The 25,802-nt window shown below is 35.0% G+C and overlaps 3 protein-coding genes across 6 annotated transcripts in view; 2 read left to right on the forward strand and 1 right to left on the reverse strand.

The window, feature by feature from the left end:
• The first annotated feature begins 8,059 nt into the window (after window positions 1–8,059).
• Window positions 8,060–18,011, forward strand: masp2 (MBL associated serine protease 2). 3 transcript variants are annotated; one of them, XR_009428490.1, is made up of 6 exons: window positions 8,060–8,238; window positions 8,544–8,674; window positions 11,817–11,981; window positions 13,712–13,859; window positions 17,614–17,785; window positions 17,886–18,011. XR_009428490.1 is itself a non-coding variant. In XM_059540888.1 (6 exons), the coding sequence occupies exons 1-5, from the start codon at window positions 8,163–8,165 to the stop codon at window positions 17,486–17,488; spliced, it is 573 nt and encodes a 190-aa protein (XP_059396871.1). In that variant the 5' UTR covers window positions 8,060–8,162; the 3' UTR covers window positions 17,489–17,533; window positions 17,614–17,766. The 3 variants fall into 3 exon arrangements, 2 of the variants coding, with proteins under 2 accessions (XP_059396871.1, XP_059396872.1); XM_059540888.1 differs by lacking the exon at window positions 17,886–18,011 and adding an exon at window positions 17,436–17,533 and having other exon boundaries at window positions 17,614–17,766; XM_059540889.1 differs by lacking the exon at window positions 17,886–18,011 and adding an exon at window positions 17,468–17,533 and having other exon boundaries at window positions 17,614–17,766.
• Window positions 18,012–20,305: 2,294 nt separating this feature from the next.
• Window positions 20,306–24,799, reverse strand: dffa (DNA fragmentation factor, alpha polypeptide). 2 transcript variants are annotated; one of them, XM_059541333.1, is made up of 6 exons: window positions 24,483–24,799; window positions 23,859–24,017; window positions 23,608–23,753; window positions 23,274–23,463; window positions 22,168–22,292; window positions 20,306–21,659 (listed from the first exon to the last, which is right to left on the reverse strand). In XM_059541333.1, exons 1-6 carry the CDS (start codon window positions 24,574–24,576, stop codon window positions 21,447–21,449), a joined length of 927 nt encoding a protein of 308 aa, XP_059397316.1. In that variant the 5' UTR covers window positions 24,577–24,799; the 3' UTR covers window positions 20,306–21,446. The 2 variants fall into 2 exon arrangements, with proteins under 2 accessions (XP_059397316.1, XP_059397317.1); XM_059541334.1 differs by having other exon boundaries at window positions 23,608–23,747; window positions 24,483–24,798.
• Window positions 24,800–24,953: 154 nt separating this feature from the next.
• pex14 (peroxisomal biogenesis factor 14) overlaps window positions 24,954–25,802 on the forward strand; it is a 79,019-nt gene continuing 78,170 nt past the window's right edge. Inside the window, exon 1 of the mRNA XM_059541332.1 lies at window positions 24,954–25,076. Within this exon, the coding sequence (XP_059397315.1) occupies window positions 25,041–25,076 (36 nt within the window). The 5' untranslated portion in view covers window positions 24,954–25,040. The remainder of the gene's footprint in view (window positions 25,077–25,802) is intronic.

The raw sequence follows: 25,802 nt of genomic DNA on the forward strand, positions 1-25,802 counted from the left end.
CTTTTAACCCATCCAAAGTGCACACACACAGAGCAGTGAACACACACACACACACACACACACACTGTGAGCATACACCTGGAGCAGTGGGCAGCCATTTATGCTGCGGCGCCCAGGGAGCAGTTGGGGGTTCGGTGCCTTACTCAAGGGCACCTACGTCATGGTATTGAAGGTGGAGAGAGAACTGTACATGCACTCCCCCCACCTACAATTCCTGCCGGCCCGGGACTCGAACTCACAACCCTTCGATTGTGAGTCCAACTCTCTAACCATTAGGCCACGACTTCCCCCCTTATATACATGTAAAACTAAATAGGCTATGAAAAAATACTAACGTGGTGAGTAAATAATGACGGAATATTCATATTATTTGATCAACTATTATTTTAAATATCTAATGCAATCTGTGAGTTCAGTAGGTTTGATTCTGTTATATCAGAAACGTGCCTTGCATTTTCATATGCAGCCTGTATTATTCCATCAGATTGAAGGGTCGGAAGGGAGTAAGAATTAAACTGTAATTGCCTTTTCATAAACACAAATGATGAAACAAGCCAAGGAATCAATGCCTTGTTGATTTCTCAGAAGGCATGTTGAGTTGGAGGGGGACAGAATGGGTTGCATAGAGGACAATACATGAAGTTTTAGATACAGAGAGAACAGCCACTAATGACGTGTGATGTGTTTGTGTGCTGTGACTGCATTGCTAGTCAGCACGGCTGAAAGCATATCATTATCCCTCTCAGCGCACCCTACACCGCAGTGAGAGCTGAGAAAATTAGATGTCACAGACATGAAGAAGGGATGCAGGATGCCCGTAACCATGGAGACCCTGCCCATCACAAAGGGGACCAGTTCAGGAGGAGGGACAGAGTCCTCATAAGGGGACAGAGGACACGATCTTGTCATTTAAACAGTCCTGAGAGTAAGAGAAAAATGATTCTGAGTCTGGTTCAGCAAAAGTTACCCACAGTTTATTTTCAGTCTATTTATATTAAGACATCTGATATTAATGTGTTTCACATCCAGATATTATTTTATCTGTATCCTAGAACACACCCAATTGTACTTACTGTGAAAATATGGTTTTTATCATCTATTTTTTTTTTTTACATGTTTTTTTACAACCATTTAATTTCTTACAATTATTTCTCTCATTTGTTTTCCATTTAAAATGAGCAGAGGTGCAACATTGTACATTTTCTCTAATTTATAAAAATTAGTGGGGAAAATGCAATAATTTTTTTTCTTTGGTGCATCTTTTATTTTATTTTAATATTTTTTTCCACCTGAGTCAGGGTTACTTGAAATACAATAAGCTTTAACTGAAATAAAATAAATGATAAAAACTTATATATTTCCTATATTTAGTTTAAATTTATTTACTACAATAGCTTAAACTAAAACTGAAATACATAATAATAAACTATTTGGACATATATTGCATCTCAATTCAATAAAAAATAAAACTTTTTGCTTAAACTTAAATTGCTCTAATATGTTCATAATACCTAATGTAAAGGGCACTTTTAAGGTTGAATTTAAGGTTTCTTAGCAAAGTTTAAAATGAATGTTGTTGATTTAATAAATCGTGTACAATGTAAGGAACTTCATTATATTATAAACCACAATAATACTTAAAAAAGTATTTTTTTTTATTTCTGTAAGTGTGCCTTAACATCATAACAATACATGTGAGTAGCAAATACAGTATTTAAATGGCTTAATGTTGGTTAATGTTAAAATAACATATTTCTTTTTAAAGTTATTAGCCAAAAAAACTGAATCATAGAGCTCAATAATTAGCCCATCATCTGTGCATTCAGTGTTCAGCGGTGCAGTGCACCCTACATCAGTGTGCTATTGTCTTTGAGAGGACCTCTGGTGTCCAAAATTTGGATAATTATTTTGATGATGAGAACGGCCTGTTTGATGAGCCTCAAATCTGTTGACATGTTATTGCAAACCTTGCTGTTTGCTGCTCCAGAATTAGCATAATTACCCTTTGACTAAGTTTGTTTATCAGGGGAATGGATCCAGATTCAAGCTGGCCTCAGCATTAAAGGAAAGGAAAGTAAAACAGAGTTTGCTAAAAGCTCTCCTTTGACATTGCGCTCGTGTAAGTCAGTATCACAGATATTCTGCTAACAAGCAGAGTGGTTGTTGTAGCAGCAGCTCATTAGCTGTGCAATGACTCAGAAAAGACCATCTGTTTTCCCAAATTAAGTTTTTTATCCATTATTATCAACTGAAAAGATGTACATTACCAGTGGAAAAACTTTGCATTAACAATATTAAAGATGAAACTACAAAACCTTTCAAATGAAAACTAAACTGAATTGCAGAAAACAAATACATTAGGATCAGATCAGGGTTATTAGTTTAAACTGAAACTAGAATTAAAACCACAAAAAACACACATTCATTTCTTGAAATAAAAAGTTAACTGTGAAATGAAATGAAATGATAAAAAAAAAACTTTTTACTTCAGCTATAGTTGCAATGGCAGCATTTCTCATTTTAATTTAGTTTAACTTGATGTATGAAAATAAAACTATAAAACTGAAAGAAAAACTACATAATGATACGAAAATAAAAACTAAAAACGAAAATATTATATTATATAGCTATATTAATAAAACTAAAATAGTATCACAATGATACTGAAATAACACTGGATTTGCACCCACCCCAAAGTCACGCTATTGGTCAAACCGTGTTGCTGTGATGTGCTGGTCTGTGTGCGGGAATGCATGTGATTGTAGAAGAAAACACCCTACAAAAGGATTATAGTCTCTTCATAAACTGGGATATGGGATAGTCTGTTAACACAGACAAAAAACACACTTTTGGCTTATGACGCTATGAGTTCAAATAAATGAATAAATAGATGTTAAAATAAATCTCAATATGAGAAGGTTAAAGAAACAACACCATAAGTTAAGTGTCAGCAGTGTGGATGCTATACAGATAATAATTCAGAGTTATGAAACTTATTTCGCATAAAAAGCGTTATTTAGGGAGAAAGTAGCTCAAATGTATTACATCGTGATAAGGTTTATTTGTTTTATTAAGTTTTGTTTTTCTCTTTTATGCACAATTTTAAGCCTGTCTCTGGCTCCCTTATTAGATTCCTGCATGTTTGAGAAACCAAATCAGGGGTGTAAACCAGAAATGCCACGTATAACCACAGGCAGAAGCAGACTCTCTAAAATTTTGATTGTGTCAAAGCTTAAATATAGTAGTTATAGACTGTGAATCTTACTGATCGGCTATTTTTTAACTAAAAGTCCTGAAAGTCCAATCCAAACATTTCCATATCACATAACCAGACTGTGATTTAGTATTGATCTTCACTAACATGTACCCACAGTCCGGCATTAAATACTCTCTACCTTGTGTTTTGGTCCTCATATATATCGACAGCTAATAAAGTGATCATTTGCTACAACATATCCATATCTCATGATTATGAGTGGTCTTAAGTTTGTGAGGAATAAGAAAGAAAAATTAAAGGGGATACTTTGATGTGAGGCCAAATGAAAACCACTACGAGTCTCCAGCTGCAGCTGTATGGCCTTTTAAACAGTACAGCTAATGATAGGGATATTACTTGTGATGAATTGAGGCTGAATCCCTCCGCACTGAGTTTCGCCCCAGTGTCAGATTGCCATTACTCTTTCAATTTAGCCGCTGATGCATCTTTCACAGATTTTAGTCCCCATATGGCCATTTCTGTTCTCTTGTGGGCCTGTGGCCGTTTGCCAAATCAGTGGCTCTGACATGCAGCTCTGCACCAGTGATGGAGAGTCAGGTGGCAATGACGAGAAATGGTGCCCAGGTGCACCAATCACAGCTTTAGGGAAGAATTCATTTTGACATTTGTTTAACCACAGACTATTGAATAATATCTACCTTGATTACAAACAACAGGACACCCAGTTATCATCAGACAAGGAAAACACACCAAAAATGCATCAAGCATGCTCACCATGTGTGCAGAGTTGCTTCAAACTTCAGGTAAATCCAATTGTCTGGATTCTCAAAGACTTGCCTCGTCAGGCAGTATCAAAGAAATAGGAACAGACAAAATTGCATGTATTTCCTGCTGCATTTATTTTCCTCAGCAGTCCGTTGAAAAATTGTGAGATCATTTCAGATTTCAATAGAACAAATAAAACACATCTGAAATCAATTCAAAACAATTCTTTTATAAAGTGTATTTACAAAACATTTCACAGATATTTGACTACATTGGTTGGCTTGTGTATTTAGATTCTTTATAAAGAACTGATGCAAAGGATTTATTCGACTGCACTCACTGCCCTGTTTCCGATCCCTTAAAAAGAACCATTTCATAAGGTTTGTTGGCTCTGGAAACGGACTACATTGTTTGGCTATATGTATTTAGATTCACTAAAAATAACGTTAAGTCATGTATATAAAGAGGAAAATGTGGTAGGCCTACAACAGATGATTATGCGATTTGAACTGACTGAATGGGAACCGAAGCAAAAGATTCATTTGTTCAGGAATCGAATTACACACTTTGAGCTGTATGCATTTTGATTCACTAAAAAGAACCGATGCAAAAGATCCATTCATTTCAATCTGATTCCACATCTTGGCTGAATATTTTATAGTTCGAGAATTCCGTTCAACAAGTGTTACGAGAATCAAAGCCATTGTTATTTTTATTTTTTAAAGACATAAATATTATTCATACTATATTTTTGACAAACTTCACCAAAAAGGAAAATAATCTCAGAACAGGCTTGCAAATACTCATCAACAGATAGTACCGCCTTCCATTAAGTCAAGCTGAGTCATTGATGAGGGCTGGTTAGGAAATTCAAACAAACAGAGCAACATCAAAAGCTTGTTCTTTGCATATTTTGGGGATACCAGTCCACGAATGCTATTCTTGTAGGTATAGCTGTGTCTACACTACACCTGGGACAGAAGGGTATTTTAACATTAACCAACATTAAGCCATTTAAATACTGTATTTGCTACTCACATGTATTGTTATGATGTTAAGGCACACTTACAGACTTGACAGTTACTTTCTGTTCTGTTCACGTCCCAAGTTTTAATCTACCCTAGGATGGAAACATTTGATGAGCTACCAGAAAATAATTGGCGTGTCAGGAATGGCACATTACCCCTTCCTTCTGGTTTCTGACACCTGACCCAAGAGGTTGTGGACACACCTATGAAATCTTGGAGAAAATTAAGAAATCTTGCTCTGTTACAGAAAAACCGTGATGCTACAGAGAGTATTTATTTTTGTTTGTCTGTCATTTTGTGACATGGTTAAACCATGGAGAAAATGAAATGCTGTGAAACAGATGTAATTTATTTTTCAAGCTGGGCAAACGGAGAGGGGTGTGACATCATTGATTACCCTGTCGTATGTATTTGTAGTTTTTATGCCTTTACAGACACCACTGAGAGGTTTAATTAACAAAGCTGATAACAATTTACATTTTGGACAATGTTCTTCACATCCTTGTTTACATCCTTGTTTTAGGTCACCTGAGTGGCATGCATACTTCTCCACATGGTTCAGCCTTCTCTTGAAACAACCCCCCAGTGTGTTTATGGGGTTTCTTATGATATATCAAACACATTAGTCTTACAGGATGTTTAGCTGCAAGGGTTGCATTTGTTTTTGATGTTTGAGCCGGTTTTTTTTCTTCTCACAGTCTAAAGTCTCAGTCACAAGTATCCCCTTCTGTTTCTCCATCTATATTGATCGTGGATATGTATTTTGTGCTCCCAGTACTCCACATCAAAGTGACAATGCTGACTGGCGTTTTATCAGGATGCACTTCATTACATATGGTACAGCAAGCATTACTGGGCTGCACAGAAGGAAGGTTCTGAGGCTCTGAATATGCATATGTAAATATCCTTTTGTTATTTTTGTTGCATTATTTGGGAAATAGCTACTTGTTGCTTGGATTCATGTTGTTGTTTGCATCCAGGCTGAACCTGAGATTCTTTTTCTGATGTTTTAAATACAAAGCTGCACAAAACGTTTCAGTTATATAAAACGAGGCTAATGGGATGGAATATGTGTACCGTGGACTGATAGAATGATAAACTGTTTAATTATAGTTGACCTAATGCTTCAAACTGTCCTCAGGGTTGTAGTGCATACTGTGCAACAGAAGATGCAAGTACTTAAAGAGTGACTCATCTTTTCAAAATGAACTTGATCTATATTTATAAAAGGAAGTAAAGAGCTCTAAACAGTGTTCGAATTAGACATGACCTAACCACTTGCTGATGCACTGACAAGTATCTGGTCTCTGACGTAGAGTCACTTACGAGTAAATGAATGTGTAGTGATTGTCTAATTCCTTGGATTCAGTTGTGGATCTCATTATTCAATAAAATCTTGCTTTATTAGCAAATGTGCAGATCATTGATGTGCTTATTCAACATCTCTTGGGCTTTGCTTTATAGAAAATTGGCCTAATTGAGTCCATTTACAGCACTGGAATATATTCATATATTCATAATACATTTAAGCCAATGTTGTTCTTATTTTTTTTCAATTTGCATTAACAAAACCATAAATCTCTTTCCCTAAAACATGCAGATACCCAAATGCCTTCAGAGGTTTCCCGTCAGCATACCCAGGAGTGTTGTTTGATAAACCAGTGTGAGTGATTGTTTCTTCTTTAAGAATCACTTCAGCTGTGTCCCAACAACCTGTCACCCTCTCAAGCAGGCATGATGACAGAGGTCAGCGCATTACACCTGACAGCCACAATCAGCTGCAGCTGGAAATTACCATTGTAATGAATGAGGAGATCACATTAATTATCCTCATGAATCAAGCATTACCAGCGTAGTGTATTGGAAATAAGGGGTCTATTATAAGCTTGCTTATGGAACGTTTGTCGCTTTATTCATTATGTCTCTCTCTCTCTCTCTCTTGCTCATCCACTTTCTCTTTCTCTCTCTCCTTTTCTCACTCATTTTTAAATCATTAAATAACCATCTCATTCTGTGCCAAAAGGTTTAAATGAAAGGGACTGTATAGCATTACAAAGGCATTTCGAATGAATTCTGGTCTCAGGGTAATTGGCACATCGACGGCGACAGGCTTTCAGTGTCACCTGTTGTTTTTCATCACAAACATCTGCCTGTGGCACATCGCAGTTCATATGTCTGAAAATGTCATAGGGCTGTAAATACTTTTTTTCACATTAGTGAGACTATTCTACTTTTGCCTTTCATGTTTGCAATGTTATTTCTCTTATTCATTATCACAACACAGCCAAAAGTGATCAACAATTGGTGTTAGGAAAGTGATTTTATAGAATAATTTTGGTCAATTTTCTACAGTTCAGCAGTTAGGTGGCGTTGTTTTGTGTGTGTGTGTGTGTGTGTGTTAATGCCATGATTATATCTGTCCTTCTTAATATGAATGTCCTATCATCTCAGTATTACTGCTTTGTGGTTGCTTGCTAAGCGTGTAATATTGCAATGGTTCTATGTGTTCTTAAAACGGTTTAGCAATATCCAAAATATACAGTGGGGTCTGAGATCACTATAGTGAAAATAATTTTGTGCAAATTTCTAATTTTATAGAAATTAGAAATTTGCTTCACCTGACCAAACTTCCCAAATATCTATCCTAACAACCAGCGTATGGTTTGGAATATCACAGGACCAGAGGGACACAGATTATGCCTCTACTTCACTTATTTTATCCTGTAGCCTTCTCAGCGCAAGTTCAGGTTAGATCCATGTCTTCAACAGACCTTTATACCTTTATATCTGGCCCTGTCGTGGAATCCAATATTTTCGAATTTTCCAGAAATGGGACAATAAAGACTATTCTATTCTATTCTATTTTATTCTATTCTATTCTATTCTATTCTATTCTATTCTATTCTATTCTATTCTATTCTATTCTATATCAGAATACTAATGTTAAACGTGATTAAACCTCTCTATCATGAAATGAAATGCACAATATGACCACTGTATAGTTCCAAATGAAGTTCCTAGCATGCTAACTATGATGATGATTGCTGGAACTTTCCAGGTGTTTAAATGACACAGCCCAGTTCTGTGGTGACGCAGAGAAAAATTACGGTGATGTGCCCAAAAACACTGTCATCTGTTCTGCCACCAACACCATGTCCAAGCTCTTCAGATCAGATTACTCCAAGGATGAACAATTCACAGGCTTCCAGGCATTTTTTTCTGCTGAAGGTGATGGAAACAATGGATTTACAGCATGACTGTCTCCCCCATGGCATGATTGTTCCTCTCTTTTACTGTCACCTCTTGCTGTAAAAGGCTAAGGATTAAACAAACAAAAAAAAATAATAAATAAATAAAGGCATTAAATAGAATATTTGCTTTTTAACTTTTTATAACTTTGTATATTCTTAATTGAAATAGATTACATATTATATATACACAGACTATTATATCATACATGTGTTGATCTTAGTTGAAGTCCAAATCCATGTAAGTGAGAACTGTTACTAAACGCCCTCTTTTTACTCTTACAGACATTAATATGTGCCTGAGCACTGTGGATGGAGAGCCTGTGTGTGACCATAATTGCCATAATTATGTTGGGGCTTTTACTGCGCTTGCAGATTGGGATACCAACTCCATGATGATAAAGGACACTGCCCTGGTAAGATACCAGAACAGATGTTTTTCTGTTCATTGATTATGAAATATATGGGAAAGTTATATGACATTATATATAATATTGTGTACATTAATTATCAAGCTAGTTACAATAAATGCATAAAAAATAGCATGTACAGCTCTGAGACACATTAAAAATTGCTTATTGTTTTCTGTTCAGTTTAAAATTGTTTTGATAGACCATCAATGTTTCTATGCACACTGAATGCCTATGTATTTCTATTAACATTTTAGAGCTACGCAAGCTTTTACTGTTGCATACTCACTATTTATACTCACAACGGAGGTAGATTATTATAGAGTATATTATATACAGTATATTGTATTCAACCATAAGACACCTTTAGTGTTGGTTTTGTCCTGTCATTTAAAACTTGCTCAAGATTTTATGTTGTGTTAATATTCTCACAATAGACACATAAAAATGGAAATTGTGGTGGCCACTGAAACTATACACAGAAGCAATTGCGCATAGAGTCCATTATTGGTTAGATCCATAAAAACTCTTTGATTTTGCAACTAAAAGCTCTCTTAAAGGATTAGTTTGCCCAAAAATGATAATTCTGACACCATTTAATCATCCTCACATTGTTCCAAACTAGACAGTTTCAACTGCTTGTGTGCGTACAATTCAAAAACAACATAGACTTTATATACTTTCATTGTATGGATAAAAAAAACAAAGCAAAACAATAAAAACCAAATAGTCCCTTTTGTGTTCCAAAGGTTTAGAAAAACACAAGAATGAGTAAATGACAACAGAGTTACATTTTTGGGTGAGCATAATCTTTTTAAAAGTGACATTGGGTTTTAAAAAGGTACTATAAAAATATAACACATTACTATAATCACAATTCAATTGAATTGAATTTTTTTTTTCTATAGCACCTTTAGAATTATCACTGATCTATTAAATGCATATATGAGAAACAAACTGTTTCTTTGTCTGTGATCTAAGAAATGTAAACATATTCTGAACAAGTTCTGAACAAATCCTGGTGTTTAGGAAATATTGTCATATAGCTCAATACTGATTTAAGCTCCAGTAGTACATTACAGACCTATTGAAACAGCGGTCACAGCAGCAGTCTGGGCAGCCACGGCTCACCACACACTATCTATCAGCCCTGTCAACAGCTCTTAATTGAGCTAGCATAGCCTATAATCGAGCAGAAAATAGGAGTTTTTTATATCATTGATAGGGTTGCCACAACTAACCTCATGGCATTTTTCGATAAGCGAGGGTTGTGTAGGGTTTCGAACAGACAAATTTACATTTTCGACTTCCCCTCAGGTTGTGAAAACTTCTGGCAGGAATGGATTAGTCCCAAAAACTCTCATTTAAAGTGCTAATGTTTACTGCGATTCTGGACAGCGCTAACTGGCTTTAGCCTAAAGCGCGCTTCAGAAATAGACTGATGATACATTGGGCAGCGTCGCCCAAAAGTAGTTGATCTCTGTCACTCTAAGCAAGTCTAGGCTAATTACCATTGGTTCCTGAGGGAACAGTATTATAGGGATCAGTTGGAAATTGATACCTGTTTTGAGCTGTATACTGTGCTAATGGTGGGTAATTAATCACAATTACCAGCCTAGACATGCTTCTAAATTGTTTTTCTTTGCTAATGGGAAAGATAGAGACATCACATCATATTGTGCAGAAGGGAAGAATCATTTAATCATATGAATAAGTAGACCTTTGCCCTACTCAACTGAATTTCACCATTTATAACAATTATTTGTAGCATCTGCACTTGTTGGGGTTCAGTTATTAAATTAATAGTTTGGCCAAAATTTTTTAATTCTGTCATCATTTACTCAACCTCAATGTTTCAAACTGGTGTGACTTATTTTGGTGGAACACAAAAGCATAAATGTGATCTAAATTTGACGTGCGTGCTATATTCTAAGTGTTCTGAAGCCATTTGGTAGCTTTGTGTGGGAAATATAATCCTTTATTCACTGAAAATCTTCCCATCCAGTAAGCTGTTTCATCAGGAACTACTACTACTGGATCATTGAGTCAGTGAGTCAGCTCTTGAATGAAACATTCAGACTGAATCAAATGATTCATTTTAACTCAAAATGTATTTGTTCCTGAAACAGCCATCACTGCATCTTTCATGAATTTCCCTTGGTGTATGAGTTTCTATGAATAATAGTGCTTTAGTAAATGTTGCTTTTATAATAAAGTATTTTGAAACTTTTTTTTGTACTTTTGTGCCCTTTAAAGCCTTCTTGTAGCTCACACATTAGCATTGTGGTAGCAACACAAAGATCATGGGTTCAATTCCCAGGAAAACAAAAACTAATGAAGCATGTCCATTGAATCCAGTGTAAATCGCTTTAGATAAAAGCATCTGCCAAATGCATAAATACAAAAATAAATATATAAAGCTTAAATTCATTTTAATGGCATGGAAAAGAGTGAACAAGAAAGTCAGGGAAATGGATTTGCAGTAACTTGATGCTGATGATGGCATTTTCATTTTGTGAAAAATCCTATAATTCCTATATTTATCAAATAAACTGGCACAACTGAATATGTATGTCTTGTTATTTTTATTGGCTCGATATTTCAATAACCAACTGATTTTATTTTAATCATAAATTGACAATTATCAAAACATGAGTCCTAAATGCATCTGAAAATACACAGTTTAGTTGGTAATAGCGTGCGTTGAATGTAAACAACAAAAACAACAATCATTTGAGGCCTCCTTGCATCTAAAGTTGCTAGGGTTTGAGTAAAGTTTTATTCATTGTGTCTTTTTTACATATCAAACATTCATGTCAATAGGATAAACGCAAAAATAATAGCAAATTTACGTCCTGAAAAATGATCTATCTGATAACTGTTTTCGGCTATAAAAAGTTTGCATTTGACAAAGTTTCTAATGTTCATGTTATTTTTGTATCTCTTCTTAAATGTCACTCCTAAAGTAGTGATGGAAAGCCCTTTCTCTGGCCATTTACAGGTGGAAAGGTTTATTAACTTCTGAGCATCCCAAATCAATGTTGCAATTTCCTGCAGCCCTCAGTGTTAAATGTGGCATGGATAGTTGTCTGTTGAATGTTTGTGTGTGTGCTTTTGACAATCCACTGTAACTGAGTATAGTGGGCAGGTGTTTCAGGAGAGGTCAGGAGAACTGAGCAGTCCAGAGTACCCAGGTGTTTACCCCAAGATGAGCCAGTGTGATTATAATATCAGTTTTGATGGAAGGCTTTCAAGTAACCTTTTTGATCTGGAGATTCATCCTGAAATCCACTGCCCTTATGACATCCTTAAGGTTGGTTATTTTACAATCAGCAAGCACTGACAACACTCTAGATAGGATGGTAGTTCAAACCAAAAGCAACAGGCATAATAGTATGTGTGTGGACACGTGTGAGTCACTTTAATGGGTTCCTTGTGGGTCTTTAGGAACTCTATATACCTCTGCCTGATAAAATGGAGATTGGAGAGTTTGCCAAGCTTCATGACAAGAATTTAAAGACACAGATCACATGATTTTGTTTAGATAATATTTTTGAAAAATCTCTCATCATTAAAAAAAAAAAAACATAAGAATTACTTTCTTCTTCAGATCACAGAAGACATTTTGAAAAATGTTTGGAACAACATGAATGGCAGAATTTGACTGAAGTTTTGGGCAATATATCATTGTGGGTCAATTTGACTAATCATTGGAAATACTGGCTAATCTATGTTTTTCTTGAAACTGTGTGACTTTTTCAACACTCTGATGTGTTGTGCAATGTGTGTACAACATGTATATTATGATTTTAATGTTTGTGAGACAATTTGATTTCACTGTTTCACAGCTTTATGGACCTCATTTTTGTCATCATGCCAGTTTATGAACACTCGCTGAAGGTATTTACATTTATGCATTTGGCATATGCTATACTTATTTGAATAAATGTACACTACATTGAAGGCATATGTTTTATTAGTTTATGCATTTTATCAGTTTGCTGGGAATTGAACCCATGATTTTTGTGTTGCTTGCACCATGCTCTACTGTTTGAGCTTCAGATAAGCACATAGAACAAGTGCTTTTCTAAACATTTTCGGTTTAAAATGTTTCAAAAATAGTTGAAATAGTTGATAAATACTGTTAATAATTATAATAATACTGTTTCTAATACTGTTAATAGTATTTACAGTTTATAATAAATGTTAGAAATGGTTGTTATGTAAATACAGTTAAGATGATTATATACAATCATATCTTCTCCTGCTTTTTTTAATGTGTGAGAAGTATTCATGTTGAAATTTTTTGTTTTTTAACAGATTTATTTCAGTCTAATTTTTGTGTGACCCCCCACAATAAAAATCATTACCAGATTTTAACAATGAAAATACAATGAAGTGTAACTACAAACTAAAAAGAACTATAAGACAGTTTACTCTTATGTGTAATTGGTGTGTATTGAATGCAATAAAATAATTTATATGGTTCATAGAATCCCCACAAACAGTCGGATATTGTTGCACTATATACTGAGGAACAATAGCTTAAGTAAAATATATAGTAGAGTTTATAGTGGTACAAGTATTATTTGAAGAGAGCTATAATATTTTAGTGTCCTTGTTAGCTGTTAAGAAAGATTGATTTTAGAGTGGTTTACACACATAAGACTCTCCATGAAAATAAACATGATTAGTGTTTAAGAGTGTTTACGTTCAGCACTGATTTTTATACTCTGCATCAAAGACCATTTGATTTTAATGACTAAATCCAATCCCATTTTATGGTGTTTAACAGCTTGTTATAGCTGTGGTCTTTCAGTTTAGCTTTCTTTCCCCCCTGACTGCCTATGGTCTCCTCAGCACTGGTGATAAGTGTCAGACAGCTTCACTAATCACTGACCTGAAAGCTGTTGAATACATAATGTATGCTCTCTCATGCCCTCCACAACCGCTTATTATTTCTCCTCACCCTCCCACCTCCCAAGAGACTTGTTTATCTGTTGCCATTTGTATTCACTGACAATTCAAACTGTTTTGTTTTAGATCACTGCAGGTGAGAGGGAGTACGGCCCATTTTATGGCAAGACCCCACAAAGAAAAATAGAGACGGGAACTCACAAAGTGCATGTGACCTTCCGCTCAGACCACTCGGAGAAAAACAAAGACTGGAAGATCAAGTATTCCAGAACGGGTAGTTTACAACCTCCTTTTCTCTTCCATTATATGATAAGTAAGAGATAATTTTCCCAACAGCAGTAAATATTGACAATATTTTATAACCATACCTGTATATTGCCTTAATACTTCTTTTAAGAAAAGCACATACATACATAACCATGGACAACGTTGAATATAGAGTGCAATGGTCATGTTCCGGGAAATAAAAATCCAGATGATTTTCTCCAGAATGGAATTTAATGAAACATTTAAAACCTTGAAGACCAACTAGGAGCCATGAGATTGTTAATAGCGGAAGCAATTAAATATATTATATTTAGGACAATAAAACACAATTGATAATAATTGAAGCAATCAGCCTGCATTATTTCAATGTATTTTAACTAGTGAAAATCTACATATCACATTTTTCTGCAAAGAAATCTTCACTAATCTGAGAATCTCAATATATCAGATTAACTCTTTAGTGCCTGCCTGCTCCCATGAAGCACTGTGAATGACGGAATCAGATCAACCACCCTTCAAATTACTTAACTGTAAATATATAAACATATGTTGCAGTAAATCTCAAATATGTTGCTTCTACATATAATACCAACATCTTCACAATAATATAATATTTCTCATTGTTTTTATTTAATTGTCATCTGCAATGCTTCACGGGATGGTAATTCTTTCCCTCATTAAAGCTGTTAAGTTTTATACTTTTGACTTTTTGCACGATTTCAGTATTTTTCATCAAATTGAAGGTTGTAATGTTGTGTGTCTCCTCGTTGGTTTGGTTCATGACATACAGTAACACTTAAAGACTTTTTAAAACCATTTGGAAAAATACTTGCTGAAAAAGTGAGTGGGCACTGAATACCACTGTAACGGATATGCAGTTCATCGATTCATTGGTTCTGAACTAATGAATCACGGTTCGTTGAATATAAAACAATGCAAACCCAACGCTTGTAGATTTTGAATTCAGGCATATAAACCCAACTCTCTCTAAACTAAATGCCTGGCCTGGCACCAGCCTGGCTGGATTTAAATGATTTACGACACTCTGGACGAGAAATTCCACAGTCACGTAAGCAGCCTCAAAGGAGAAACGAAACACATTCCACAACACACACATAAGCACACACACACAAACAAACTTTTCTTTATGCTCTTTATGTAAGTCCTTAATAATATGTATTTTGAATAGGTTTGTGTGTTGCATAAAATGGTTAATCCTTGTTATGCGAGGATTATAAGTTGCTGACTTGTAAATTGGAAATGTTTCTCCTAATTTTAATGTTCTCAAATAGAATCATGAGTTGTAACCCTACCCCCTGACCAGGTCGTAAAACTTTATGACCTAACAAACAGGACAGGAAAGCTAACTCTTAGAAAAGAGAATAGTACCCTTTTATTTTCTCAATGTATTCTAAATGTATTGAGTATTGCCTTTTTGTGCAGTAGATGTTTCCCCATATAAATTGGAGTATCTGCAGTTTTATCATGTGTTAATCAAACTTTAAATGTGTGTAATTCTGCATATGAATGTAACGTCATGTTTCTATCAGTTATATATGTCATTTATGGTATCTTTATAATCGTAAAAATCTGACTGTGTTGAATCTCGACGACAAATTACAAAAAGATGCATCGTTTCAGAAATACAATCTTTCTTAAGAAAAATTTTCAATTCTGTCAGCTATAACTCATGCGAGGGGGTGGTTCCCCAGAGACAAAGGAACGTTTTTCCCACTTCAGATCGTGGACGTTCATTGGTTGTTCACGCAAACAGAGACGTGAACCAGTCACTCCATAAGTAGAACTGACCCAGGAAGTTCCTCCCTCTCTTGTTCCTCTTGCTCTTCTTCGCGCTCTTGGTCCGCTTTTCTATCGCCGTTGATCTCAGCACGGCGCCTGAGAAAACAGCCTGTTCTCATAGCTCCTTCGGGAGCTTTCATCTCCATTGTTTTCATTTCTTTTACTTACTAAGTTCCTCTCTACACGAGGAAAGACTAATTCTGAATCATTAAGTTTGTTGGACCTTTCAAATATCGCGTGATTCCGCAGCAGCCCCGGAAGACACGAAAGAACACGCCTAGCTACAAAGAACCACGCAAACACGCACGCTGGTCTGGCGAGTCACAAAGAGACCACATGCAAGTATCATTCTCTATGGAGATTTAAATAATGCTTAAAGTTTGTCTATTACCTTTTCAAGGTGATTTGATTCATTGTTGTCTTTCAAGGGTTACTGTCTGTGAGTTTGCATAACTGAGCTAATTCTGTGACCGCGCCTATTCTCTCACCTCTCTCTCTCATCCTCTCTCACTCATTCTCTCTCTCTCTCTCCCTCATTTGGATTCCGTTATGTCTTGTACAAAGTTACTGTCTGTATTGTCGTACGCGTATTTACTCTGTGTGATTTGTAGTTTGATGTATTATTAGTTCAATTATTAAAAACCAATATATATTCATGATTGCCTCTGTCTGAAACGCTCACATAACGAGTCAATGAAATGTATGATCTTTAGCTACAAGCTCTTTACTTTTTACTAACTGAAATTTCATAATGATAGGATAATGTTTTCATGGCCAGAGAATATTTTTCCTTGAATTATAAGAAGTGATAACTTTATTGAAAGTTGATAAGTTAACCTTACGGCCGTTTGCTGGACAAACCACTGTTTGATTTGCGCTAATTTACAGTAAGAGATATCACTATAATTGATATGAAGAATGGAATATTGACATATTAATGAGTAAATTACAGTGCCTTGTAAAGAGTTATTGATATATACAATTGACCTATTTTTCATCTTCAATAATTTTAATGTAACTGTCATATGAGATATATATATTAATCATATTCCTGATTAATTATTAAAATTCCCTCTATATCATTTGAGTTAATTATAATGTACAACCCAGTGCGGCTACACCATGACTGGCCAATCAGAATCAATTATTCCTGAGCGTGTGCAATATTAATAGTTCACGAGTTCACACTTACATACAATTGAAGGGGTAAAGTTTAATGAGTATTTGGCGTGCTGTCTGGAGGGAGGGCTCCGAGCTCGGAGTTCGGCCCATTGATTACTGAGTGCTCTCCACTTGTGTTAATTATCTGAACGTGCTCCTCCCGACCTTTGTTAATAAAACCTCATTTAATATAAGCCATGTATGTGTTGTGTGGACTCTGTCAAGCTCTGTCAAGCTCATTTCAAGGAAATGTATCTGACTCAAAATAATATTTTAAGATGATATCAAAATGCCAATTAACACAGTAAAATTGAAATGTTCCATTCATTTTTTTTTACTGTTGTATGCATGTCTTTATTGTGAGTGTGCTCCAAAATTATTAAATAATGTAAGGCTGCCAGTGTTGTGCAATAAAATAAAATAAAAATAAAGAATAAAAAATAATAAAAAAATAGTTTAAAATGATGAATAGTTTTGAAGTGGGGATTCAGCTCTGATGGCTGTCTGAAAAGACATATTATACATGATGCATTAAGAATCACATAAACATTTGAATGACAAGTTAATGGCCTGTTTTCCAGCATTTATGTTTTCATTACTGTTTCCTGCTTTCATTTCGCAGCCATGCCCACACCCTGTGGCTCCTCGACACAGATGTATTCAGCCCCATCATGATTCTTTTTCAATGTAACGTGTGATATGGGCTATTAACTAATTCTGGTAAACCTTTACTTTTAAGAAAAGGAGCTTGGTACGTATATGCTATTTATGGACTTAAAAGTGACTTTTTGCATCTTTAGGGGGAAGATGCTTTGCCCTTTTATCAAGCCAAATGCCTGAAGGGTGGATTTTGGAATGGACAGATGCCTCGCTACATCAGTAAATTGTTCAAGAATCCCAGATAAGCATGAAGTGTACATAATCGTCAATGGGGGTTTACTTGTGTACCAAAGAGGAGGTACGTTTTAAAACCTGAGGTGTTATTTCAAGCTAAAGTGAGTGAAATTCTTACTGCAAACTCTGAAAATAATTATGTAATGAAATAGTATCTATCTACACAGGCACTTCCAACCTGCAGCTGAAGATGGGCATAGTCGAACAACATGACAACGAGGCAGTAGTTGGTATTCCACAGAAAATCTTCATTCACCCTCAATACCATCACGATAATATTAACTTCAACCATGGCACTGCCCTGATCAAAACTGAAGTATAAGGTACCTGTCATTAAAGCTGTCATGCCTGTGTGTTTGATATGTGCATGATATGTGTTCTGGGATGGCTGATGGAGGAAAGGATTCCTGGCAGGGGAACAGTGGAGGGCCCTGTGCGTTTTTTTGACACAGAGTAAAAGTTGGTTCAGAGGCGGTATGTGTCATGGGGTCATGGCTGCGCCCAGCCTGGGTATTGTAGGGGTTTATAATAAAGTGAGCAATTATCTTTCATGGATTGAAGAAATCATGTCCGAAAACAGCTGAACAGTTGACCAAATTATCTGTAATTACCTTTACTTAACAGCTTTGCGTGTGACATCTCAGTCATAGACTATTGTTTTATTAATCTTTTTTTTGTGCTGCATTTTGTTTGGCGCTTGCCATTTTCATATGTGCTAGAGGCAAACAATTTTAAATTGTTATATATATATATATATATATATATATATATATATATATATATATATATATATATATATACACACACACACACACACATATACAGTACATACATACTTACACATATATCTTTTTATTCATTTATTTGCTTAATATAAAATTTAAATACTGTCAATACCACAAAATTTGATTTAAAGTATATTTATTATGTTACATATAAACAAATTTAATTGAATAGTTCTAATTCTGAATTCAGTGTTCAGTTAGCAATTTGTTAGTCAGGAATGTCAGGAACTGTAATTTCTAGTAGAAAGATGTCACTTAATGAATTTGCTTATTTTTTTATGAATTTGCTTTTGCTAATATAGGTAAATAAAAGCTATTGTAGTTTTCTAAAAGAAAAAAGGAGAACAGAGGGTGTGAATTATTTTATGTTGATTCATAACTATTTTCTTCAGTGAAAGAATGAAATAATGAAAATGTACTCGTTTCATCTTCATAAAGCCGGTGTTAATGCAGAGGTGTTTGTTTAAAAGTCAAGTAAGCTAAGGCATCATGATTTACAGTCATTAGGGTTCTCATGTATTATGCATTTGATCTCTGAGTTTTTCTTGTTCTCTTCTATCAACAGGGACCGTAGGGTCTCTCCAGCCCCGTGTAATTACCTCTCCAGTCCTATTTTGGCCCTCTGGAGTTCTAATCATTCTCAAGCCTACTTAAACCTGTGTCCCATCACATGAACTTGAAGCATGAATATATAAACAACTGAAAGTTCACTGCGAATGTTGCATGCATTCAGAGCAACATCTCATACCAGCATTTATTTAAATACTGTACATTTCTAAACAAAAACAACAGTGGTGGTTCAGACAAGCATCACAATTACTATTGCTTGGGATTTAAAGCCTGATGTACAATATATACTGTAATAGTCATTATGTATATATATTAGAATAATAATTTTAAAAAATGGAACAGTTTAGATAAAATATAAAATACAGTTTATATAAGTGTTTTATGTTTTGTATCATATTTGATACATCAGGCCCATATTGTATGATATAATGAGAATGTAGCTCACATGAAAAAATACTGAAAAAATAAAAATTGTTATAGCTTGTAATGGAAATTAATGCGATTTTTATAACCACATAACAGACTACTTGCATAAAATGCATATAAATATATGTTGTCACTTTATATCTCCCAATAATATGTCTTGGTAAGATATTCGATTGCTTTTATTAAGGTCTTTAGTTTTATTTGTGGGGGGCAAAACATACAGTACCATTCATGATAATTGCTAAATAAATATAATTGCTGATAAAAAGTGGTGTGCGTTAACCTGAAGGTGGACATTTTTCTTTACAGGCCTTAGAAATCTGTGCATCAACTACAAAACAGTATAGGATTTAATAAAATAGAATCAAATATATACTTAACAACAGCTCATTCTGTATTTTCATTTATTTTAGACATATTCTTCAACCTGTAGATCTCAGTATGCTACCAGGAGTCAGTGAATGATCAATGCACTGGGGTTCTGCCCTGTATGACACAGCCAATCCATCATGCAACAACAGACCCTGGTTGAAGCTGTGGTCACGCTTGTCTGCTAGAGAGTACATAATTCACAGTTGATTTGCTTGCTTCTGGTGGTCAGAGCTCAGTGATGTGAGGACAAGGTGGTCGCAGTGTCATGCATTGATCCGGCTCACTGACATTATACCAACAATCACAGACAGCTAATTAAAAGGTTCCTTAACAAGAGCATTTAAACTCGCTACTTAATTCCTAATACTTCACATGCACATTATTAATAACAGAAAAATAAGACTGTAATAATTACTTACCTATCAAAAATATAAGGTAAACATGATCAGAATAAAGACATGACTGTTTTAATACTGAGGAAAAAAAATTAGTAAAATCATCTGTTAAGGATTTCAAGACAGGAAGCCTATTACTAGAACATTTAGTTGGGGACTGCATATGTAATACCAGTCTAATGAATTCCCCAGGAACATCTTTACATCCTGTTGAAGTGATATTCTGATCATTAGCATATAGTCTAACAATGGTCACAATTCAAAAATTCAAATCAATAGTACATCACAGCCACAAAACAGCACTAAGACTGGCTTCACAAACCCACCCAACACCAATCAAAGCATACACATGCTCATTACAACATAAGGTAGAACTACATCTGCACAGAAATAGATGGTTTTAACAAGACAATCATGGTGAAAAGGAACCGACCAACAGGCCTCTTCATTAGTTTATTAACATATTGAAATTTGATCTACATACATAACCATACTCAATACTCCCTGACAAGCTGAAATATTTTTTTTCAATTATGTAACTCAATTTATATTAATGCCTAAAATTAAATGTCAATCTTTTTAGTCTAAAAATATTATTTTGTATCATTTGAAGTTTCAACAAGTGCTGCAAAAAGTTTCACAGAAAAAAATAAATAAAATAATTGTGCAGCCCACGGGCTAGATTGCTAACATTTCCAATTTGACACATTTAGTGAACCTTGTGATACAATGGTAATACATCGCTTTTTTAAGGAATATCATTAAATGCTTCTAATAGGTATTAAAATTCATATCTGCCAGCATATACTACAGATATCTGGTACAAGCAATAATGAACCATTTACCTCCTTTCTGAAGTACTGTAATTATAACATTACATTTTCCCTAAAACATCAACTTACTTTTGTTAATTTTTTTCTATCACTAATTCACTTTTAAATGAAATAGTATAAGATGTCCCGAATGAAAGCTCGACTTTACAGGCAACAGATAAAAAATCTAAATCAAAATGAGCACCAGTCTGTATGTTTTCCTTGTTTACAAACATAACCACTTGTATTATGCATTGACATTTTTATACGCTATACTATTATCAAAACAATTACTATCCAAAAATCGGAAAAACACTGTTTGCATTAATTTTTTTTAAATATGGAATGTAATGAAGCAGTCCAAAAATACAGAGGGTTGTCAGTGTGTGTGTTTTTTGCGTTTGGCTCGGGTCTCTTTCTCAGTGTGTGGTTGTGAAGCGGACTGATTTTGAGCACTGAGGGATTGCAGGGCTTGAACTCGCTGCAGGCGTTTACTGAGCTCACTTTCACATGCCTGGACCAGTGCTGATGTCCTTTCACCGTCCCAGCCCAACACCTCCATCATGACCTTCACTCCATGCTCCGCCACCATCTGCATAAAAAATACACCCATATGAGACAATAATACTAAACCATATGCTCTTAAATAACCAAAACACAAAAATAAACCTGTTTTTATAATACATTTACTTTTTTTTTATATAACATAATAAGTTATTAGGGTTTTATAATACACATATATACATATATATTTTTTTTTTATCAAACTGAATAACAGATTGATTATGCTCTTACCACTAAATAATACCACTGAAAAGAGTGAGTGACCCCTAATGATATATGACTGAAAGTTCAGTCAACATGACACCAAAATTAGCCCCATGCGATGTTTACTTTTCACAAACCGATCAATTCCTAACGGATAATATCAAGTTCTGACATTTTCTAGGTTTGTTTCACTCTGAAATGTTGTATTATAGGCAGGTAGAACAGACTTTAAATGACGTTCATATTGAATTCCACTAAGAATTAAAATGCTTAGTTTTTACTCTGTTCTTAAGAAATTGTGGGAGGACTTATAACACTGTCAGAAGTCATACCTGTAGCTCTTCATTGGACAGTCTGGTCTCTGGGTATTTTTTGTCCTTCAGGAGCATTAGCGTTGTGGACCTGAACCCTGCTGCGGCCTCCACCTGCACCCCATCTGTCTCATCCAGTCTAGCGCCTGCAGCAATGACAGTGGTTAACATCCTGAAAGCACTGGAAAGATTAGGGCTGTCACAGCAACAAATAAGCTGTTTATCATCCAAGCTGCTCCTTTTCTTCATTCCACCAAGTACTGATAAAATTAACTTAGAACTTAAAAAATGGCTCTGTGATGCCATCTAGTGGGAGTCAAAGCAACATTAAAGGAATAGTTCACCCAAAAATTTAAATTTGTGAAAATGTACATACCCTGAGGCCAACCAAGATGTAGATAAATTTGTTTCTTTATTAAAAATTTTTTTTGCATAACTTTATGCAATTAAATCACTTGCTCATCAATGGATCCTCTGCAGTGAATGGGTGCCGTCAGAATGAGAGTAATGATAAAAACATCACAATAATCCACAAGTAATCCACACAACTCCAGCCCACCAATTAGCATCTTGTGAATTGAAAAGCTGCATGTTTGTTATAAACTAATTTATTATTAAGACATTTTTAACTTTAAACTGTTGCTACTGGGTAAAATAGGAGTGTTCTATCCATAAAATTGCTTTATCCTTTAAAAAAGTCTTCTTGTTTAAATCTGGAGAGTAATATGCACAAACCAAAATGGTTCTAAACAAATATGTTGGTGTATTTTATGAGATAACAACAGGGGATGGACTTTTTCACTGTCTGAAACTTTTTTTTATGAATTATAGGCCCGTATTCTTGTAAGAAACTATGGTTTTAAAGTTAAAATGCCTTAATGGTGAATTTGTTTCTTACAGACATGCTGATGGATTGTAGTTGTGTGGATCACTTTTGGATTATTGTGATGTTTTTATCAGCTGTTTGAACTCTAAAAGAGGATCAATTGATGAACAAGAAATGTGATAAATAAATAAATAAAAGTTATATAAAGAAATAAAGTATGGAACTATTTCATTAAATAACTTGTGTGTGACTTTACTTAGGAATGTTTCTTGTATTGCTGGTATTTGAAATATATTCCTACTTTCTTCTTGTGGGTCCCATGTGCCTTCTCGCTCCATGGCTTTTAAATAGAGCCTCAGTAACTCTTTGGACTGTCTCTCTTCTTCCCTGCGGTCCAGCATTGTCTGCAGCGTGTCCTGTAGGACCTGGGTTTTCTGCTGTGAGAAGTCCAACGCTGCAGCCAGATCTGAGCACGGCACATCAATCAAACTCTGTAACACACATTTATCCAATTATTCTCTAAAAACCACAGTACAACACTGGCTGTTTACACACTATAATCATACATGTAAATTAAAATAGTCAGATATATCGCAAAATAAAATAAAAAGCCACTAAGCCAGAATCACACAGACCTGTAGATCTGCCTCGGACATGAGGATAATACTGGCCAGGTCCTGTCTGAGCTGTTCTGCCAAACTGCGCCAAGATTCAAACCCATCAACTGTGTCTTTCCCATCTACCTCCAGAACAGTGCAATTTCTGCAAGGCTGTGCTGTCCCTTCATCAACCAGAAAAAATAGACCCGTTTAGATTAGTAAGTGTGCTGAACAAATATAAATAAATACATCGGAAAAAAAAAACCCTGGTGTAGTTTAAATTTCACCTTGATGAGAATGCATCCATATTTCGTTGGCATGCAACAGCATGAATTTTGTATTTGCTGGCAGACACATGAAGTAAGCCTCATCTTCCACAATAGTCCCATCATCTTCTAGCACCACTGAGACTGATGCACTGGGACTGAACCCAAGAGCCTCACCACCTGTGAGTGACAGAGGAGAAGAGAAATGACAAATAGAGCATAGGATCAACTGTCAACTTTTAAAAACAGAGAGAGAGAGATGAAACAATCCTGAATAAATTCCAAAAACATATTTAAAAAAATATTTTTTAAATGCTGAATTATTAATTTACTGTGTGTGTGTGTGTGTGTGTATATATATATATATATATATATATATATATATATATATATATATTCGTTAATTATTATTTTCATTATTATTACTTTAACCATTAATTGGTAATATAACTAATATCATTTATCTATAGTCATCTTTAAGTTCTAAAATTATTTAAAACTCGACTCTAACGTATATTTTTTAAATTATGCCTACTTAAATGACCACTGTTTAAAATTTGAAACATAACCAATCTATTTAATAATTTCATCTGAAAAGGCTATTTACTCAGTTCAGGCTGAAAACTTCTTTCTTTTCAAACACACCTTTTATTCTGAGCTGATCCAGAGAGCTCACCGCCAGTCCATAATGCTTCTCTCGGCTAATGTTACACACTTTACACGCTTTTAATTCGGCCATAATAATAGTCGACGTTTAAAGTTCAGAAGTCAGTAACTTATCTTCAAAGCTTCACACGTTGTACTTGGATATTATTTTTGTGTCTGAAAATAATAACTCACATTACACGTAATACCGTCACTATCTGTCTAAAACTGTTTCACAAAGAAATTGAAAATACATTTCGGCTTCCGCGTTTTGGAACGCGCTGCTCGAAATCGAATCGGTAACTGCTCGCTGGCCTAGGAGATGTAAATGAATCGTTATTTTGATTCAAATCTTTCAAATGAATTGATTGAACCGATTCACAAAGGCGGACTGAGCACTTATTCACTTTTTTTTTATCTCATTCTTTGATAAGAAACAGTTCAAAAGAACCGATCAATGCAAATGACTCGGACTTCATATCACTAGTTCAGACTAAAGTAACCGAGCACTGCTGAAGCATCAGCGTCCTTAGCCTTCTGGCTAACAGCTCTGAGAAGATGGCATCTCCGGACCAACCTGACCACCAAAATCAGGTAGTTAATAACATTCATCCGTCTAACAACACGCATTCTGATTGGTCGGATGCATAGTAAATGCACAATTTGGCACGCTTTAATTATTGATAAGGTCATAATCCGGCTGCACCATGTTGTTTTGGAAAAGTTTTAGCTGATTTGCTAGCGCCCTGTTCACCGTCTCATCTCATGCAGTTAGACAGATGTGTGTGTGACAGCTGCAGGCACAGAGAATAGCGGATACGGGACATTTCACTGCACATATCAATGTGTCAGTCTCTGTGAAATAACACAAGCGCTAAATGGACAATTTAGTAATGTGCAGTCAGGGGTCGTTGACCTAAAAACATGACTCATGAGTCATGACACATTCATGCCTCCATGTGCTCATCTGTCTCAGTAAAGAACCCAATTTGATCTGTTTACAGCCGACATATAAGTATTATTTATGCAATGTATCAGCAACGAATTAAAGGGAAAGTTCACGCAGAAATGAACAGTCTGTGATCATTTACCACCTTCATGTTGTTCAAAACCTAAAGTTATGTCAGAGATATGATACTTAAACATATTTAGGGGTGATGCAAAATCAGTAATAAAAAAAAACATCAATGTATGTAAACACATTTATTTTAATTGCAGTCTTGACTGAATAAGTATCAGAACATGTCTATTATTTGTTTCAGTCTGTGTGCTTAAATATATTATATTTCTTATCATTTATAATAAAGATATTTAGAAATG

Source organism: Carassius carassius, chromosome 46 (genome assembly GCF_963082965.1).
Source record: "Carassius carassius chromosome 46, fCarCar2.1, whole genome shotgun sequence".
Lineage (NCBI taxonomy): Eukaryota > Metazoa > Chordata > Actinopteri > Cypriniformes > Cyprinidae > Carassius > Carassius carassius.

Excerpts from the sequence above, each read along its gene's own strand:
- masp2 (XM_059540888.1), top strand. The coding sequence starts at position 8,163 with ATGTCCAAGCTCTTCAGATCAGATTACTCCAAGGATGAACAATTCACA. Across the intron at positions 8,239-8,543 it reads GGCATTTTTTTCTGCTGAAG|ACATTAATATGTGCCTGAGC; the intron begins GTGATGGAAACA and ends TTACTCTTACAG. Across the intron at positions 11,982-13,711 it reads GCCCTTATGACATCCTTAAG|ATCACTGCAGGTGAGAGGGA; the intron begins GTTGGTTATTTT and ends GTTTTGTTTTAG.
- dffa (XM_059541333.1), bottom strand. The coding sequence starts at position 24,576 with ATGGCCGAATTAAAAGCGTGTAAAGTGTGTAACATTAGCCGAGAGAAG. Across the intron at positions 23,754-23,858 it reads ATGGATGCATTCTCATCAAG|GGACAGCACAGCCTTGCAGA; the intron begins GTGAAATTTAAA and ends TGGTTGATGAAG. Across the intron at positions 22,293-23,273 it reads ATGGGACCCACAAGAAGAAA|GCGCTAGACTGGATGAGACA; the intron begins GTAGGAATATAT and ends TCATTGCTGCAG.